The 19610-nt window shown below is 42.8% G+C and overlaps 1 protein-coding gene across 5 annotated transcripts in view; it reads left to right on the forward strand.

The window, feature by feature from the left end:
- Positions 1 to 19610, forward strand: part of LOC109865747 (cullin-2) — a 41726-nt gene that overhangs the window by 12649 nt on the left and 9467 nt on the right. For 3 of the 5 annotated variants that reach the window (XM_020454166.2, XM_020454170.2, XM_020454168.2), the window contains exons 7-14: positions 191 to 287; positions 8749 to 8859; positions 10551 to 10737; positions 17993 to 18117; positions 18371 to 18478; positions 18751 to 18810; positions 19015 to 19143; positions 19418 to 19504. In XM_020454166.2, the coding sequence (XP_020309755.1) occupies positions 191 to 287; positions 8749 to 8859; positions 10551 to 10737; positions 17993 to 18117; positions 18371 to 18478; positions 18751 to 18810; positions 19015 to 19143; positions 19418 to 19504 (904 nt within the window). The remainder of the gene's footprint in view (positions 1 to 190; positions 288 to 8748; positions 8860 to 10550; positions 10738 to 17992; positions 18118 to 18370; positions 18479 to 18750; positions 18811 to 19014; positions 19144 to 19417; positions 19505 to 19610) is intronic. The other 2 variants (XM_020454169.2, XM_020454171.2) reach the window with 1 other exon arrangement.

Below are 19610 nucleotides of genomic sequence, written 5' to 3' on the forward strand. Positions count from 1 at the left end.
CTGTTCTGACAGTATCTATTACTGTGTTATAGCAGGCTAATACAGTTCAGGGTTACTGTTGGGCTGCTTTGATATGTCATTTAAAACCACAAGTCACCTTTTACTCTTTTATTTACATTCTCTAGCTAGGCACAGGTTAATGCTCAACAGAAATAGTATCACTAATAGAGCTTGTGTTCTTCTCTTCCAGTGACCGGTGTGGCGAAGACCCAAATCAGAAAGTAATCCACGGGGTTATCAACTCCTTTGTTCATGTTGAACAGTACAAGAAAAAGTTTCCTCTGAAGGTAAGCAGCTGTGCTCTGTTGGAATCTAATAATAATAATTGATTTAACTTTTCCAGAAAATAATCTAAATGTGCATAGGAAGCAAAACAAACAGCACCTTTTAAATTGAGATGGTAGAGATGGAGGTTGAATGTCTCCATTTGGCTTCAGATGAAAGGCTGGGAGTTAAGATTGGTAACTTCTGCAGAGGGTGCGTTGATGGTACAAGCAGAGAGAGAAAAAAAGACGTCGCTTCACCAATGCACCACATCTGCTTCCCCGACGGTCAGTTCCTCCATAGGACCCGCTCCTCTGTAGGTACTGGCCCTCCATTGCAGAACATGTAGCACCCACCTGGGTGAGGCCACAGGTGCTGAAAAGCGCACGAAAAGGCAGTGGTTAAGAACAGTCCCTGAGGCTATTTGGCCATCTCTGCAGTACTTGTTGTAATTCTTCCTGACAGATGAAAAAATAAAGCTTGAGCTGCATTATTTGAAGCCAAACTGTTGAGCATGAAAAACGCTGCAGCACACTTACCTTTGCACCTGGCACCAACTATCATACCCTGTTCAAAGGCACTTAAATATTTTGTCCTGCCCATTCACCCTCTGAATGGCACACATTCTCAATTGCCTCAAGGTTTAAATATCCTTCTTTATCCTATCTTCTGCCCTTCATCTACAGTGATTGAAGTGGATTTAACAAGTGACATCAATAAGGGATCTTAGCTTTCACCTGGTCAGTCTGTCATTAAAAGAGCAGGTGTTTTTGACCTCAACCCCGTCGAACACCTTTGGGATGAATTGGAACGCCGACTGCAAGCCAGGCCTAATCACCCAACATCAGTGGCCGACCTAACTAATGCTTTTATGGCTGAATGGAACCAAGTCCCCACAGCAATGTTCCAACATCTAGTGAAAAGCCTTCCCAGAAGAGTGGAGGCTGTTATAGCACCACAGGGGGGACCAACTCCATATTAATGAATGCCCATGATTTTGGAATGAGATATTTCGACAAGCACGTGTCCACATCTTTTTGGCCATGGTGTGTGTGTGCGCGTGTGTGTGTGTGCGCGTGTGTGTGTGCGCGTATGTATGTATGTATGTATGTATGTATATACAGTGGGGCAAAAAAGTATTTAGTCAGCCACCAATTGTGCAAGTTCTCCCACTTAAAAAGATGAGAGAGGCCTGTAATTTTCAGCATAGGTACACTTCAACTATGACAGACAAGTTGCTTATACCACACAAAATGAGAAGGAAAAAAATCCAGAAAATCACATTTTATTTATTTATTAATGAATTTATTTGCAAATTATGGTGGAAAATAAGTATTTGGTCACCTACAAACAAGCAAGATTTCTGGCTCTCACAGACCTGTAACTTCTTCTTTAAGAGGCTCCTCTGTCCTCCATTCGTTACCTGTATTAATGGCACCTGTTTGAACTTGTTATCAGTATAAAAGACACCTGTCCACAACCTCAAACAGTCACACTCCAAACTCCACTATGGCCAAGAACAAAGAGCTGTCAAAGGACACCAGAAACAAAATTGTAGACCTGCACTTTGTAGACCTGGCTGGGAAGACTGAATCTGCAATAGGTAAGCAGCTTGGTTTGAATAAATCAACTGTGGGAGCAATTATTAGGAAATGGAAGACATACAAGACCACTGATAATCTCCCTCGATCTGGGGCTCCACGCAAGATCTCACCCCGTGGGGTCAAAATGATCACAAGAACGGTGAGCAAAAATCTCAGAACCACACGGGGGGACCTAGTGAATGACCTGCAGAGAGCTGGGACCAAAGTAGCAAAGCCTACCATCAGTAACACACTATGCCGCCAGGGACTCAAATCCTGCAGTGCCAGACGTGACCCCTGTTTAAGCCAGTACATGTCCAGGCCCGTCTGAAGTTTGCTAGAGAGCATTTGGATGATCCAGAAGAAGATTGGGAGAATGTCATACGGTCAGATGAAACCAAAATATAACTTTTTCTTAACTCAACTCGTCGTGTTTGAAGGACAAAGAATGCTGAGTTGCATCCAAAGAACACCATACCTACTGTGAAGCATGGGGGTGGAAACATCATGCTTTGGGGCTGTTTTTCTGCAAAGGGACCAGGACGACTTATCCGTGTAAAGGAAAGAATGAATGGGGCCATGTATCGTGAGATTTTGAGTGAAAACCTCCTTCCATCAGCAAGGACACACCGCCCGGGCAACGAAGGAGTGGCTTCGTAAGAAGCATTTCAAGGTCCTGGAGTGGCCTAGCCAGTCTCCAGATCTCAACCCGATAGAAAATCTTTGGAGGCAGTTGAAAGTCTGTGTTGCCCAGCAACAGCCCCAAAACATCACTGCTCTAGAGGTGATCTGCATGGAGGAATGGGCCAAAATACCAGCAACAGTGTGTGAAAACCTTGTGAAGACTTACAGAAAAGGTTTGACCTCTGTCATTGCCAACAAAGGGTATATAACAAAAGTATTGAGAAACTTTTGTTATTGACCAAATACTTATTTTCCACCATAATTTGCAAATAAATTCATAAAAAATCCTACAATGTGATTTTCTGGATTTTTCTCTCTCTCATTTTGTCTGTCATAGTTGAAGTGTACCTATTATGAAAATTACAGGCCTCTCATCTTTCTAAGTGGGAGAACTTGCACAATTGGTGACTGACTAAATACTTTTTTGCCCCACCGTGTATGTATGTGTGTGTATATATATATATATATATATATATGTATGTATGTATGTATGTATATATATATGTATGTATGTATGTATGTATGTATGTATGTATGTATGTATGTGTGTGTGTGTGTGTGTGTGTGTGTGTGTGTGTGTGTGTGTGTGTGTGTGTATATATATATATATATACATATACACACGGATGGATGGATGGATGGATGGATGGATGGATGGATGGATGGATGGATGGATGGATGGATGGATGGATGGTACCAGTTAAAAATGTTGGACACACCTACTCATTCAAGGGTTTTTCTTTATTTTTACTATTGTCTACACTGTAGAATAATGGTGAAGACATCAAAACTATGAAATAACAATAACACATGGAATCATGTAGTAAGCAAAAAATGTGTTAGACATATCAAAATCATTTTATATTTGAGATTCTTCAAAGTAGCCACTCTTTGCCTTGATGACAGCTTTGCACACACTTGGCATTATATCAACCAGCTTCATGAGGTAGTCACCTGGAATGGATTTCAATTAACATTTCAACGTGCCTTCTTAAGTTTGTGGAATTTCTTTCCTTCTTAATGCGTTTTAGCCAATCAGTTGTGTTGTGACAAGGTAGGGGTGGTATACAGAAGAAAGCCCTATTTGGTAAAAGATCAAGTCCATATTATGGATAGAACAGCTCAAATAAGCAAAGAGAAATGACAGTCTCTTTCTTAAAGTATTGGTCGCTACCCAAAGTGGGTCACGACATGTCAGAGTACATTTATTATTATTGAATTAATTACTGGAATTGATATGGCCAAGTGCATCTGCGCTCTCTCTGTTCAGTGCTCTCTCTGCTTAGTAGCCGTCTCTGCTTAGCAGCCGTCTCTGCTTAGTTTGCTTTGCGGTTTACCTGATCTTTTTTTCTGCAGTTTTCTTGAAGATCGCTTCGCAACACACACAATGCAGCGCTGTCATTCAAGCCACTGTCTTGTTATTCCCACTCGCCATCACTCACCGCTGTCATGAAATGGACTCATGCTCGCCACAAGTTCTGACTGAGCTCAATTGTCATGAAACGCATATACAGCGATGAGTTTCTCTCTCTTTCATATAAACTTATAACGAGGAGTGCCCACAATGTGTTTTGTACGGGGAAGTAATGAGTCTCTCATAACAAACAAATTAATAAAACGACACGTCCTGACCAAACATCCACAGCATGATGGTAAACCCAGGGAGTTCTTTCAGAACAGGGCAGAATGCTTCAGGAAACAGTGCTTCGATAGTGAGTTAGTCAACTAGCAAGGCATTGTTGTCATTTTATAACAGTTGATGATAAGCTGAAATAACAGAGTACTAACACTCACATTTACTACTATGAGAGTTTATCTCTTTCAAACAATCCCCTGGCCTTGTACACAGCTAATAGCTAACATTCACCAAAGCAAGCTAGCTACTGATAGTGCAACCCTAGTAACAGTACAGATGAAGATGAAAAATGACCAGGCCTACTGTACATATTACTGTAGAAAGGATTGTTGAAAACAAGTCTAGGTTGGAACTGTTGCTGTTAAAATACAATAATATGTTTTGTTCTGAACTGGTATAACCTGATTGAAGCAAGATGCTTTTTGAGGCAAACACACTCACACAGTTCTGGGTTGCTCATCTACAGCAGGAAGCGGTCTCCTGCCTGACTGAGAAAGCAGTAGATGTTCTGGTCCAATTTGGCACCACATACCTATGCGAATCAGGGTTCTCAACTTTGACATACATAAAAAACAAGCATTGTACAGTTTCAAGGCTGTTCAAGACCTCAGTGTTGCACTGTCAAAAACAGAGCCCAGAATATAGACATGCTCTCATTAGGACTGTGTGTGTGTGTTTTCTAATCTACATCTGTGTGATGTGATAAATCAGTTTATTCCAGTTCAGAATGAAGATGATTTATTGTATTTTAACAGCAACAGTTCCAACCTAGGCAGATATGTAAGAGTGTTTTTAATGGGGAAAATAATCATTAATATATATTTAATTGTTATTTGTTTTTGTCTATATTGCATTTGTTTTAGGCATAAGGGCAATGAAATATTTATGTATAGTTGCATATTTTCCAAAGTTTGGGTCCCAGGAAAACACCGAATTTCTAATTTGTGTCCCAGGCTGAAACAGTTTAAGAACCTCTGCTTTAAGACATTAAGGTCAGTCAATCTGGAAAATGTGTGCAGTCACAAAAACCATCAAGTGCTATGATGAAACTGGCTCTCATGAGGACCACCACAGGAAAGGAAGACCCAGAGTTACCTGTAGAGGATAAGTTCATTAGAGTTACCAGCCTCATAAATTGGCAATTAACTGCACCTCAGATTGCAGCCCAAATAAATGCTTCACAGAGTTCAAGTAACAGTCACATTTCAACATCAACTGTCCAGGGGAGACTGCATGAATCAGGCGTTCCTGGTCTAATTGCTGCAAAGAAACCACTACTAAAGGACACCAGTAAGAAGAAGAGACTTGCTTGGGACAAGAAACACGAACACTCATTTTTCCAATCAAATGTATTAAGTTGATTTCTGATCAGTTTAATTTGCATAAACATTGTGATTGGATGATAGCTGTGAGGGTTATCGAATCAGGATCAAGTCCTCTGATCTCGAGCTCATTAATGATAGAATGTTCATATTTGAAGATTGCCGAAAGGCCTATTTCTTTGGCAAATGACAGGAGTGACGAGTGGAATGTAATAGCTGAATAGAGATGGCAACCAGGCTAGTAAACTCCTGGGTGCTCTCGCGATGGCTGCCTGGTATTGTGATGCAATAACTTCAATGGTAATGTACACTAAAAAATATATAAACACAACAAGTAAAGTTTTGGTCCCATGTTTCATGAGCTGAAATAAAAGATCCCAGACATTTTCCATAAGCACAAAAAGTGTATTTTATAGAAGTTTTTGCAGAAATGTGTTTACATCGCTGTTAGTGGGATGTCAAGAAGCTGATTAAGCAGCATGACCATTACACAGGTGCACCTTGTGCTGGGGACAATAAAAGGCCACTGTCAAATGTGCAGTTTTGTCACACAGCACAATGCCATGGATGTCTGAAGTTTTGAGGGAGTGTGCAATTAACATGCTGACAGCAGGAATGTCCACCAGAGTGATTGCCATAGGATTTAATGTTCCTTTCTCTACCATAAACCGCCTCCAACGTCGTTTTAGAGAATTTGGCAGTACGTCGAGACGGCCTCAAAACCGCAGACGGTGTGTAGTCACACCAGCCCAGGACCTCCACATCCGACTTCATCTGAGGGATCGTCTGAGACCAGCCACCCGGACAGCTGATGAGACTGTGGGTTTGCGCAATCTTAGAATTACGCTACAAACTCTCAGAAACCGTCTCAGGGAAGCTAATCTGTGTGCTCGTGGTCCTCACCAGCGTCTTGACCTGACTTCAGTTTGGCGTCGTAACCGAATTCATTTGGGGAATGCTGACCTTCGATTGCCGCTGGAGAGGTATGCACTTCACAGATTAATTCTGGTTTCAACTGTACCGTGCAGATGGCAGACATTGTGTATGACGCTGTGTGGGCGAGCGGTTTTCTGATGTCAACGTTGTGAACAGAGTGCCCCATGGTGTCTGTTCAAATCAAATCAAATGTATTTATATAGCTCTTCGTACATCAGCTGATATCTCAAAGTGCTGTACAGAAACCCAGCCTAAAACCCCAAACAGCAAGCAATGCAGGTGTAGAAGCACGGTGGCTAGGAAAAATTCCCTAGAAAGGCCAAAACCTAGGAAGAAACCTAGAGAGGAACCAGGCTATGTGGAGTGGCCAGTCCTCTTCTGGCTGTGCCGGGTGGAGATTATAACAGAACATGGCCAAGATGTTTAATGGTTCATAAATGACAAGCATGGTCGAATAATAATAAGGCAGAACAGTTGAAACTGGAGCAGCAGCACGGTCAGGTGGACTGGGGACAGCAAGGAGTCATCATGTCAGGTAGTCCTGGGGCATGGTCCTAGGGCTCAGGTCCTCCGAGAGAGAGAAAGAAAGAGAGGAGAGAATTAGAGAACGCACACTTAGATTCACACAGGACACCGAATAGGACAGGAGAAGTACTCCAGATATAACAAACTGACCCTAGCCCCCCGACACATAAACTACTGCAGCATAAATACTGGAGGCTGAGACAGGAGGGGTCAGGAGACACTGTGGCCCCATCTGAGGACACCCCCAGACAGGGCCAAACAGGAAGGATATAACCCCACCCACTTTGCCAAAGCACAGCTCCCACACCACTGTCTGTTGGTTTATGGTATGGGCAGGTATAAGCTACGGACAACGACCACAATTGCATTTAATCAATGTCAATTTCAATGCACAGAGATATCGTGACAAGATTCTGAGGCCCATTGTCGTGCCATTCATCTGCCGCCATCACCTCATGTTTCAGCATGATAATGCATGGTCCCATTTCACAAGGATCTGGACACAATTCCTGGAAGCTGAAAACGTCTCAGTTCTTCCATTGCCTGCATACTCGCCAGACATGTCACCCATTGAGCACGTTTGAGATGCTCTGGATCAACGTATATAGCAGTGGGTTCCAGTTCCCGCCGATTTCCAGCAACTTCGCACAGCCAGTGAAGCGGAGTGGCACAACATTCCACGCTAGTTAACGCTAGCTCACAAAACTACCTTTAACTTCTTTAATACTGGACACAGATGTTAAATGGTATCCATGAAAGTGACATTCTCCGACGATGGAGAGACTCAGTTCATGGCTTGAGTGGAGATAACTGGTCAGAGGATGCGTTTGTGTAGTAGCCTAGGCTATAGGTCCAATACATTATCACCGCATGTTGGCTATGCTTGAATTGCCCAGGCAATGTTCTTCTCAGACAATTGTAACAAAACAAAAAAACACTTGAGGTTTTAGATCTCGCCGGTAATGAATTGATCAATTGTTGTATTGCTTGTGAGGCAAAGCCGAGGGAGCATACATTGAAATACATGTTTTGTTTTTACTGGGATGATGGTGCCTGCATCTGATGGTCAGTCTCAGTGGAGGGATGTGGAGAGCAGTCTCTCACCGTTCCTCCGCTCTCCCTCCCTCCGCTGAGACTGACCAAAAAGGAGACCACTACTTTCAGCTGATGGCAAAACTGGAGTCTCACTGCCTCATGCACAAATGCATGTTCCTCTATTAGCTGCAGTTCTTGTTGTAGTGTGAATGGAAGAAAGGAAAAGCACATTTCATGGCTTATAAACGTGTTGAATAAAAACTTGAACATGAACTCACTCGTAAAAACAGCATCTCTTTGCTGTATTCGTTGACAGTCTTTCTCTAGTCATGGTTTTAAACCTTTTGAAATCTCACAAAATCAACTTTGCTGTGAACTTGAGGTGCTGCAGGGAGACACGATAATCTAAACTATCCGATTGGCCAGCGGTAGGCCTTTAGGTGCACTTGATATGCTCTCCGTGCCATCTGGGTAGGCGGAGTTTGTACCTAACACATGAAATCTTTCAAAATGGGAACACTTTGCCTACCCGCACGCAACCGCCAACAGCGCAAGACAAATTGAGAAAGTAGGAGCACAAGGCTTTTTCTGTGTTTTTTTTTTATTGAAATGTTTGGAGATTGACCAGTAGATCATGATCGACTGGTTGGTGACCCCTGGTCTACTGTAGCCATGTCCATGCCTATGCATGGGTGTACAGTTTGTGCACTCTGTGTGTTCTCTAAACTCGCTATGCAGCTCACACTCTTTTATTGTGTTTCAGTTTTATCAGGAAATCTTCGAAGGGCCATTTCTGACGAAAACGGGAGAGTATTACAAACAGGAAGCTTCCAATTTACTGCAAGAGTCCAACTGCTCACAGTATATGGAAAAGGTAAGATGGCTGTAGGTAGCCCAACTCATAGAGATCCATACAGCTATATAAATTACAGGATCTCTATGGTCTAACTGCTCACAGTAGCCTTTATGGAAAAGGTAGGATGGCTGCTGGACAGGACATGTATTGCTGTTCACTCCCCTCCCTTGTTACCTGCTGCTCTCTGTGGGCTGAGCATAATAAGCTACACCCTGGTCATTTAGAAATCAAATTACTCCTGTTTCAACCCTCCTAATGTTATTTCTTTGACTTTTTGTGCATATAATCCAAGGGCCTTAGAGCAGTCTGTTGTGACCCTAAGGAATGCATATGTTACATCAGAAAGATGCTCGAGGCAATCCGTTGAGGCTTTTAGAAAATATTGATTTAGTTCATGTGATTTGCCATGGCTGCTAATTGGTTTAGAGTATTGTTGCTGTGCATTTATCGTGTTGTTGGTGTTATACTATTGGAGGCCTCAGTGACTCTCCGAGGAGACTCGCTACCAGCTGTGGCACCGTCAGGTGTGTGTGTTTATGAAAATGTGTTATAATTCCAATGAAGGGGTTAAATCATCCATCGTAAGGCTCCTTAGTTGCGGGGCCTGAGTGGAAGCCCTCCACCCCTGCCCTTACGCCAGACAGTGTTGAGATGGTGTGGGTGGTCTTGTGGATGTGCTGACTTAAGAGTTGAGTCTGTGTATTTCTGTCTGTCTGACTGACTGACTGTAGCGCATAAAGGTAACAGACAGTCCCCTACATTAGCTAGCTCACATCATGGCTGCCTTCAGGTGCATCTGCGATGGTGTAACAGTATAACTTTAGACCGTCCCCTCGCCCATACCCGGCGCGAACCAGGGACCCTCTGCACACATCAACAACAGTCACCCACGAAGCATCGTTACCCATCGCTCCACAAAAGCCGCGGCCCTTGCAGAGCAGGGGGAACCACTACTTCAAGGTCTCAGAGCAAGTGACGTCACCGATTGAAACGCTATTTAGCGCGCACCGCTAACTAAGCTAGCCATTTCACATCCGTTACAATGGCACCCTATTTCCTATATTGTACACTACTTATGGGCTGTAGTCTGGTCAAAAGTCGTGCACTATATAGGGAGTAGGGTTCCATTTGGGACTCAGACTCTGTTCACAAGTGGCCCTGTAAATCATTGACAATGATAAGATTAATGTGATCGCCATTTAACAAGGATAACCACAACACTGGCTTCAAAAGGCATGGTGGCCAGTCTATAGTGTATAGGAGCATCTGTCCATCTGTTGTTGTGCTGTGTGGGGTTGACTGAAATCTCTGTATATGGGATATGCTTGCTGGCGGCATTAGCGCTGATTTTATGATGTGGTATTTTTCGCCCCACACAGTCACTTATCCCAGTATAGATCTTTCCAGAAAGTAAACCAAATTTCAATTCCACATTCTCCTCATTGAAAGGCATTGAAGGGAATTGGAATTTCAGTGTACCTCCTGAAATGACTGGAATTGAAATGGAATTGACCCCAACCCTGGTGCTTTCTGTTCACCTCCCTATCATTGCATTAAGTAGACAGTGCTGCAGGGTAGATTATAGTGGCTTATTGGCTTTCAGCCCTATTGGGGTTGGGCCATTTAGCGACTTTGAAATGAGCATAATTAACCATATTAAACAAATCAATGAATCCAATGTGTTCTCTTTCTTCCCTGGCTCCACTTAGGTTTTAGGAAGGTTGAAAGATGAGGAGGTGCGATGTCGGAAGTACCTGCACCCCAGCTCATACGCCAAAGTCATCCATGAATGCCAGCAGAGGATGGTGGCAGACCACCTGCAGTTTCTCCACGGGGAGTGTCAGAATATCATCCGCCAGGAGAAGAGAGACGGTCAGTCTGGTTACAGGAGTGACGGTCAGTTTGTTTGTTACTAATAGATACAGGGGCTGGCTTAGAACGTCTGTTACTCTAGTTAGATGGTAATTCTGTATTTAGATGGTCAATCAGTAAGTTAGATGGTCAGGGTGCCAGGGGCTGGCTTAGAGCCAGTCTTAATTAAGCACAGGTCATCCTTACATTGGCGATCAAGCAGGCTGTATTTGAGATCCTGAGTGGAGTGGGATCCTGAGTGGCGCAGCCGTTTAAGGCACTGCATCGTGCCTGAGGCGTCACTACAGACCTGGGTTTGATCCCGGGCTGTATCTCAACTGGCTGTGATCGGGAGTCCCATAGGGTTGCGCACAATTGGCCCAATGTCATTTTTTATATTTTTGTATTTATTTTACCTTTATTTAACTAGGCAGGTCAGTTAAGAACAAATTCTTATTTTCAATGATGGCCTAGGAACAGTGGGTTAACTGCCTGTTCAGGGGCAGAACGACAGATTTGGACCTTATTAGCTCAGGGGTTTGAACTTGCAACCTTCCGGTTACTAGTCCAACGTCATCCGGGTTAGGGGAGGGTTTGGCTGGGGTAAGCCGTCATTGTAAAAATGTGTTCTTAACTGACTAGTTGCCTAGTTAAATAAAGGTTAAATAAAATATAACTTGAGCTGGCTGAATCCAATATGGTTCATTGACTGACTCCCATATGTTACTGGCCATTGGATATACAGTGCATTTGGAAAGTATTCAGACCCATTGACTTTTTACACATTTTGTTACGTCATATTCTAAAATTGTTGAAATATGTGTCAGTCTACACACAATACCCCTTAATGACAAAGCGAAAACAGGTTTTTAGACATTTTTGCAAATGTATTTAAAATAAATAATGGTATTCAGACCCTTTGCTATGAGCCTCGAAATTCAGCTCAGGTGCATCATGTTTATGAGTAATCGGTGGAGAAGGGCCTTGGTCAGGGAGGTGACCAAGAACCCAAAGGTCAGTCTGACAGAGCTCCAGAGTTCCTCTGTTGAGATCGGAGAACCTTCCAGAAGAACAACCTTCTCTGCAGCACAGGTCTTTATGGTGGAGTGGCCAGACGGAGGCCACTCCTGAGTAAAAGGCACATGACAGCTTGCTTGGAGTTTGCCAAAAGGCACCTAAAAGACTCTCAGACCATAAGAAACAAGATTCTCTGGTCTGATGAAATAAAGATTGAACTCTTTGGCCTGAAAGCCATGCGTCACGACTGGAGGAAACCTGGCACCATCCCTACGGTGCAGCGTGATGGTGGCTGTTTTTCAGAGGCAGGGACTGGAAGTCTAGTCAGGATCGAGGGAAAGATGAATAGAGCAAAGTAAAGAGAGATCAATTATGAAAATCTGTTCCAGTGCGCTCAGGACCTCAGACTGGGGCTAAGGTTCCCCTTCTAACAAGACAACCATCCTAAGCATGCAGCCAAGACAACGTAGGAGAGGCTTTGGAACAAGTCTCTGACTGTCCTTGAGTGGTCCAGCCAGAGCCCGGACTTGAACCCGATCAAACATCTCTTGAAAGACCTGAAAATAGCTGTGCAGCGACACTCCCCATCCAACCCAACAGAGCTTGACAAGATCTGCAAAGAATGGAAGAAACTCCCCAAATTCGGGTGTGCTTGTAGCGTCCTACCCAAGATTACTCGAGGCTGTGATCGCTGCCAAAGGTGCTTCAACAATTTACTGACTAAACGGTCTGAATACTTATATGTGATATTTCATGTATTTTTTTATATAAATGTGCAAAATAAATTCCCAAAACCTGTTTATTCTTTGTCATTATGGGGTATTGTGTGTAGATTTGAGGGGAAAAAAACCCCAATGTAATACATTTTAGAATAAGGCTGTAAGGTAACAAAATGTGGAAAAAGTCAAGGGGTCTGAATACTTCCTGAATGCACTGTAGCTATCAGATTTCAAACTGAACAGAGAACCTCCATCTGTGACTGACTAAAGATCTCCACAGGTGTTGCGCAAGGTGCTTGAAGTACTTGAATTTGGCACTCGAGAAAATATCTTGTATTCCAAAGTTTTTTGCTTGAAAATTACTTGAATTAAAATGAGAGGAGAACAGAAAATAAAGTGTTAATATGAAAAATATTTGAAAAATGTATTGATCTTGAAAATGAATTTTCAGGCAGACTACCTACATAATCACCCTACATGTCCTCATGTGTTTCGCGCTCTGGATGCCTGGAAATGAATATGTTCCCAAAGCTTCTCGAGCTACCTCGCCAGTTGACCTTCTAGTTCCTTCATCCTTATGAGCCACTGAAGGCTGCTGTGGTCGGTGCGCACAATGAAGGGTCTTCCAAGCAGGTATTGACGGAAGTGTGCAATGAACTCCACTGCTGCTAGTAGCTCCCTCTGTGTGGTACAATAGTTTTGCTCTGTGGAGGACTGCCTCCAGCTCCCATACACTAGTACGGGTTCCCCACCGTCCTGCATTTGGGACAAGATGGCTCGAATGCCGAAGTTTCAGTACCTCTGTATCAAGGAGGAGGTCACAGCTAATCGAGTGGATAGCCCAAGATGGGTGCGGTGGGGAGTAGCTTCTTTAATTCTTTGAACACCCTCCACTCCAGCCATGCCTCCTGTGGAAAACTGTAGTCGGGATTTATTGGTCTTGCAAACTGTACTCGGGACGGCTCAGGGGAGCCTTCACTTGCTAGCTCCAGGGTCAGAGCAATTTACGGATGCTCTGGGGTAATTCCCACCTTTGTGGATCTTATCCGCTGCTAATGACGAGTTAGTCTGGAATTCCTCTGAAGTTGTTGACATTTATTAAACTTGTACACCATGTGAGGCCTCAGTTTTCTCCTGTCACTGCTATTAAACTCTAACTGTTTTATCCTGCCAAAGTGCAGAGGAAAATGCAACAATTTCCCCTTGATGTTTTTCCAGACAATGCTATAGCCAAGTCATATACATGTCTGTTGGGAGAAGAAGATAGCCTACATGATCAATCATGGTCTTACACCTTACTTTTGACACCATCTCCTGGACAAGTTGCAGAAGAATAATGGTTATGTGCTGCTTTTTGACAAACAACTGCAGCTCAAGCAAATTGATGTCCACGTAAGGTTTTTAGACCCCACAACCAACAAGGTTACCACACACTACCTGGACTCATCATTCATGGGACATGGTACAGCTAAGGACTGTCTCTCTCACTACAGAGTTGACAGATAAACCTAACATGTCTCGCCTCCTACAAATGTCGATGGATGGACCAAATGTTAACCACAAGTTTTTACAGAGAATTCACTTCTGATGTCCTTGCAGAAGCCACAAACCGAGAGCTAATTGACATTGGAACATGTGCCTTGCACAGTATCCACAATGCGTTTCAGAATGTATTTGGCTCCATAGATAGGGACATAGAGGGTACTTTAAGTGCTTTCTATAGACTGACGCACGACGTCCCTGCAAGACGAGATGATTTTGTGACAACCAAAGGCTCCTCAGTTTTCCCTAAAGTTTTGTGGACACCTATAGGTAAAAAAAAAACAGAGGTTGTAACTAAAGCCTTAGAGGGTTTGCCAAACCTAATAAAATCCTACAGAACACCGACATGCATTACATTCACAACTGTAAAGGAACCAATAGCAGGCAAACTTCACCCAGCAAAACATATTATTTTCATATTTGTAGCCAAACGCATTCAAGGGTACATCCATTCCTGGCAGCAGACTGGGCAGACCTATTGACTAATGTCATGAGCAGAGTCCTGAAAAGAGGTGACAGACACATTTACAACCCCCCTGAAACTCTCAAGGTACACTGTGACAGAGGATGATGCTGTGGGTCCCTTCCAAAGATGACATTGGGTTTTCAACATGTAAGGTGCAAAAAAAAAAAAAGCGGCTAGCAAAGTGAGTGAGAGGAGGATTTCTGAGTTTCAGAGTGACAAAAAGAAGTACCTCCTTGAGGAAGTTGATGCTCAAAACCCCATCATTCCAGTTTTGTGAGACAGGCTGTTTGTCTTGACCCACAACAGATGGCAAGGAATCCTGCAGCTTGTGAGTGCAAATTCAAAAGTCTTCTCAAGCTTACGTAATTAAATTGAAGCATGCCCAGTGGCAGTTGGAGTGCTTCATATCGTAGGAAGTTTTGAAACATCACTCCGTTTAGTGAGTAGGACCCGCCGAGGACTGCTCTGAGCACCTTTTTAGAGCATCTGAAGGGTAAGGAGAACTACAGAGACCTGTGGCAAGCAACTCAAATTGTCCTTCTGCTCTCCCACTGACAGGCCTTGTCAACTCCGCTCTCACTGTTGTAAACAAAAAGGAGCAGCCCTACACAGCACAGAGACCGGTGTATGATGCTGTAGAGAATGCAGTAGGACTGAAGAAAGTCAACATAACACACCAAGGATATCCTCCTGCAAGTCTGCAAGGCAGAAATATCAAGACTACCTGGATGCACAGCATGACCACAGGAGGGCAGAGAAAATACAATTGGTAGACAATGAGGACCTCAAATAAAAACAGATTCCTGGAAGAGGACATGGAACTCTTGCAGAAGCAGACCTCCTCAATGTCCAGAGAATGCAGTATCACGTTCAACAGCTTCAGAAGATCAATAGAAGATAAAAAGGCTGAGCTTGGACTGTTGTGAGCACATCACTCACTAACTCACTCACTCACTCTCTTCAATATACACTGAACAAAAATATAAACGCAATGTAAAGTGTTGGTCCCATGTTTCATGAGATGAAATAAAAGATTCAAGAACATTTCCATACGCACAAAAAAAATATTTATCTCAAATGTTGTGCACAAATTTGTTTACATCCCTGTGAGTGAGCATTTCTCCTTTGCTAAGATAATCCATCGACCTGACAGGTGTGGCATATCAAGAAGCTGATTAAACAGCATGATCATTACACAGGTGTACCTTGTGCTGGGGGCAATAAAAAGGCCGCTAAAATGTGCAGTTTTATCACACAAGATAATGCCACAGATGTCTCAAGTTTTGAGGGAGTTTGCATTTGGCATGCTGACTGCAGGAATGCCCACCAGAGCTGTTGCCAGAGAATGTAATATTAATATTAATAAGCCACCTCCGTCGTTTTAGAGAATTTGGCAGTACGTCTAACCGGCCTCACAACCTCAGACCACATGTATGAGGTTGTGTGGGCGAGCAGGTTTCTGATGTCAACGTTGTGAACAGAGTGTCCCGTGGTGGTGGTGGGGTTATGGTATAGGCAGGCATAAGCTACAGACAACGAACACAATTGCATTTTATCAATGGCAATTTCAATGTACAGAGATACCTTGACGAGATCCTGAGGCCCATTGTCGTGCCATTCGTCCGCCACCATCACCTTACGTTTCAGCATGATAATGCACGGCCCTATGTCGCAAGGATCGGTACACACTTCCCGTAAGCTGAAAATGTCCCACTTCCTCCATGGCCTGCATACTCGCCAGACATTGAGGATGTATGGGATGCTCTGGACGTGAACGACTGCGTGTTCCAGTTCCCGCCAATATCCAGCAACTTGAAGCCGTTGAAGAGGAGTGGGACAACATTCCACAGGCCACAATCAACAGCCTGATCAACTCTACGCGAAGGAGATGTGCTGTACTGCATGAGGCAAATGGTGGTCACACCAGATAATGACTGATTTTCTAATCCACACCCCTAACTTTATGCATATCTGTATTCCCAGTCATGTGATATCCATAGATTAGAGCCTCATTCATTAATTTACTGATTTCCTTATATGAACTGAACCTCAGTAAAATCTTTGAAATTGCTGCATTTTTTTGTTGTTCAATGTAATTCAATTAACTTTATTGACATGGAAATGTTTTAGATTGTTGTTGAAATTAAATGGAATGTTTTCAGAGAGACAAAGGTCCTGTCTACCACTCTGAATGATGTATCAGGTGAGCTGTGATGTTGATCTTTGTGGTGTACACACTATGTTACATGTGTGCTATGCCCATGGATGTGTTTTTTATTATTAACTGGGTGGTTTGAGCCATGAATGCTGATTGGCTGAAAGCCGTTGTATATCAGACCGTATACCACGGGTATGACAAAGCATGTATTTTTTACTGCTCTAATTACATTGGTAACCAGTTTATAATAGCAATAAGGCACCTCGATGGTTTGTGATATATGGCTAAGGGCCGCGATATGTCGTGCCGAACAGCCCTTAGCAGTGATATATCGGCCATATACCAGACCTCCTCAAGCCTTATTGCTTAATTAGACAAAAGGTAGCTAGTTTTCTCACCTTCATCTACCATTTGCTTTCAAAGTCTTTATTTCAACCATTATCACTATTAGCTAAACACATTCCGTATTCTCATCTCTCTGATATATTGTTCAGACTGCCATCTGTTATATACCATTTCAATAATGCATCTAAATCCGTCTCTTTCTGTCTCTCATATTAAATTAACTTTATTGACATGGACATTTTTGAGATTGTTGTTGAAAATGGTTCAACATGAAACATTTTGGTCTGTAACCTAAAATTAAAGGTTGTTTTATTGTCATTGAGTTTGTTTTACACAATCATGTTGATCTCACTGACTGATCCATAGTACCATTTATGAATTTGAATTCACCAGAAACAGGTTGTTGTGACTTCAAAGATTATTGTGGCTACAGTTTTTAAAATCAAGTCAAAGTTCATTTGTCACATATATAGGTGTGTAGGTAGACCTTACCATGAAATGCTTGCTTCCAAGCCCTTAACCAACAGTGTAGTTCAAGAAAGAGTTAAGCATATTGTGATATCAATTAAACAATATTACATAAAATGAACACAATTGCATAGTTACTACACTATTTAGTAGCTATTAAGTAGTAGATTCCCAAATTCCCTATAGTAATACAATACGGTCATTGAGCTGGAATTGTGTAGTAATGCGAATAGGAAATGTGTTCACCAGTAGGCACGTCCCAAAACTGCTCATCACTTCTCAAATTACAACGTCATCACTACTGACGTTCCACTCAAGTATGTAGTAATTAAGTATTGAAAGACGTGTTATTGGGTATGACTGAGGTAGTGATGAATAAAACACCTATATGTTAGGAAGTATTACAAATGGATGGTCCTTGAAAATAAATATTAGTGCTTGAAAATGTACTTGAAAGTCCTCGAATTGGTCTGTCTGTACGAACCCTGTCTCTATGACTGACTCTCCCCTGGCGCTGTCTGTCTCTGCCTTCCTTCTGGTCTCGCTCTCCTCTCCCCTCTTTCTCCCTCTTGCTACCCCCTACAGACATGGCTAACATGTACACCCTGCTGAGAGCCGTGTCCAGCGGCTTACCCCACATGATCCAGGAGCTCCAGATCCATATCCACGACGAGGGCCTCCGGGCCACCAGTAACCTCTCTCAGGAAAATGTACGTCACGTCTTTGTGTATCACTATACGTTGTCATTGTACATTATCTGATTTTCATCATTGTAAATGTACAGCAGCACCCTGCTAATCCTTTTGTCTAAATGTACTGTTTTTGGATTTCAAACACTACATTGTCGCTGTGCATTATTAGTATGTATTATCAGTAGGCCTATGCATTATCAGATTACCATTATCACAAAGATAATATTCACAACTCACTACAAATTCTCCTGTTGTGTTGTTACCTCCTCAGATGCCAACCCTGTTTGTGGAGTCCGTGTTAGAGGTTCACAGTAAATTTGTTCAGCTCATTAACACAGTCCTGAATGGGGATCAGCACTTCATGAGCGCACTTGATAAGGTATTAATGTTGTGACTCCCTGGCTGGCAGGCTTAGAGGGGAAATCAGAATGTGGACACTAGGGACAGGTCAAGCCAGTAGGTGGCACCAGTGAGTGGTGTTTGTGTTCACTATGGAATGTGGCTCAAGTATTGTTTCTCACAAGATTGTTCCTAAGGATTTTCATAAATTAAAACATAACTTTTAACTGTATTTATTAGTTGATGTCTTAAGCTGTGGATGTACTGAAACTGATGGGAGGGGAAATGACTGGTTTGTTTGATCCTCCCCAGGCTTTGACTTCAGTGGTTAACTACAGGGAGCCCAAATCCATCTGCAAAGCACCTGAACTGGTGAGTGTGAGACTCATTCATGACACCTGAGGTTAGGAAATGTGTGAGGGTATCAGATAAGGCCATAGTGATAAACTAAGTAAAAACTCTGTATACAGCAGTTCGTCTAGATCTCTACTACTTTATCTGTGGGTTTTTTCAACATTTGTTTTGAGGACCATGGTTATGTCTGACCTTGTGTTGTTTTTCCCTTTACCCATGTAGCTCGCTAAGTATTGTGACAATCTGCTGAAGAAGTCTGCAAAGGGAATGACAGAGAATGAGGTGGAGGACAAGCTGACTAGCTTCATCACCGTGTTCAAGTACATAGACGACAAGGACGTTTTTCAAAAGGTAGCCGATTGACCGGCATTAGCGTTATTACCCTCATAATCTCAAATGACCAGCGATATTGACAGCTAGTATGGCTGCTTTTTTATTCCTTCCAGACTGAATTTGGAATTCGCTAAAGAGCATTATCTAAAAAAAAATTAAACGTTTTTGGAGACTGAGATGTTGAATTGATGTCTTATGTTTTCTTCTTAACCATGTTGATGACTCACTCTCTTGCCCCCTCTCTCTCTTTCACTCTCTCTCCCACTCTGTCGCTTCTTTCTCTTTTGTACAGTTTTATGCAAGAATGTTAGCAAAGAGGTTAATACATGGGCTGTCCTTGTCCATGGACTCAGAGGAAGCAATGATCAACAAACTAAAGGTGAAGTAAGACTCCTTTCAACTTTAGCAGGTGCTATCTTATGCCTAAAGTAAGCATTTTCTAAACCAGAATGGCCCATATGGCAGGAGCATATCTCTTGTTTCTG

Source organism: Oncorhynchus kisutch, linkage group LG11 (genome assembly GCF_002021735.2).
Source record: "Oncorhynchus kisutch isolate 150728-3 linkage group LG11, Okis_V2, whole genome shotgun sequence".
Taxonomy (NCBI): Eukaryota; Metazoa; Chordata; class Actinopteri; order Salmoniformes; family Salmonidae; genus Oncorhynchus; species Oncorhynchus kisutch.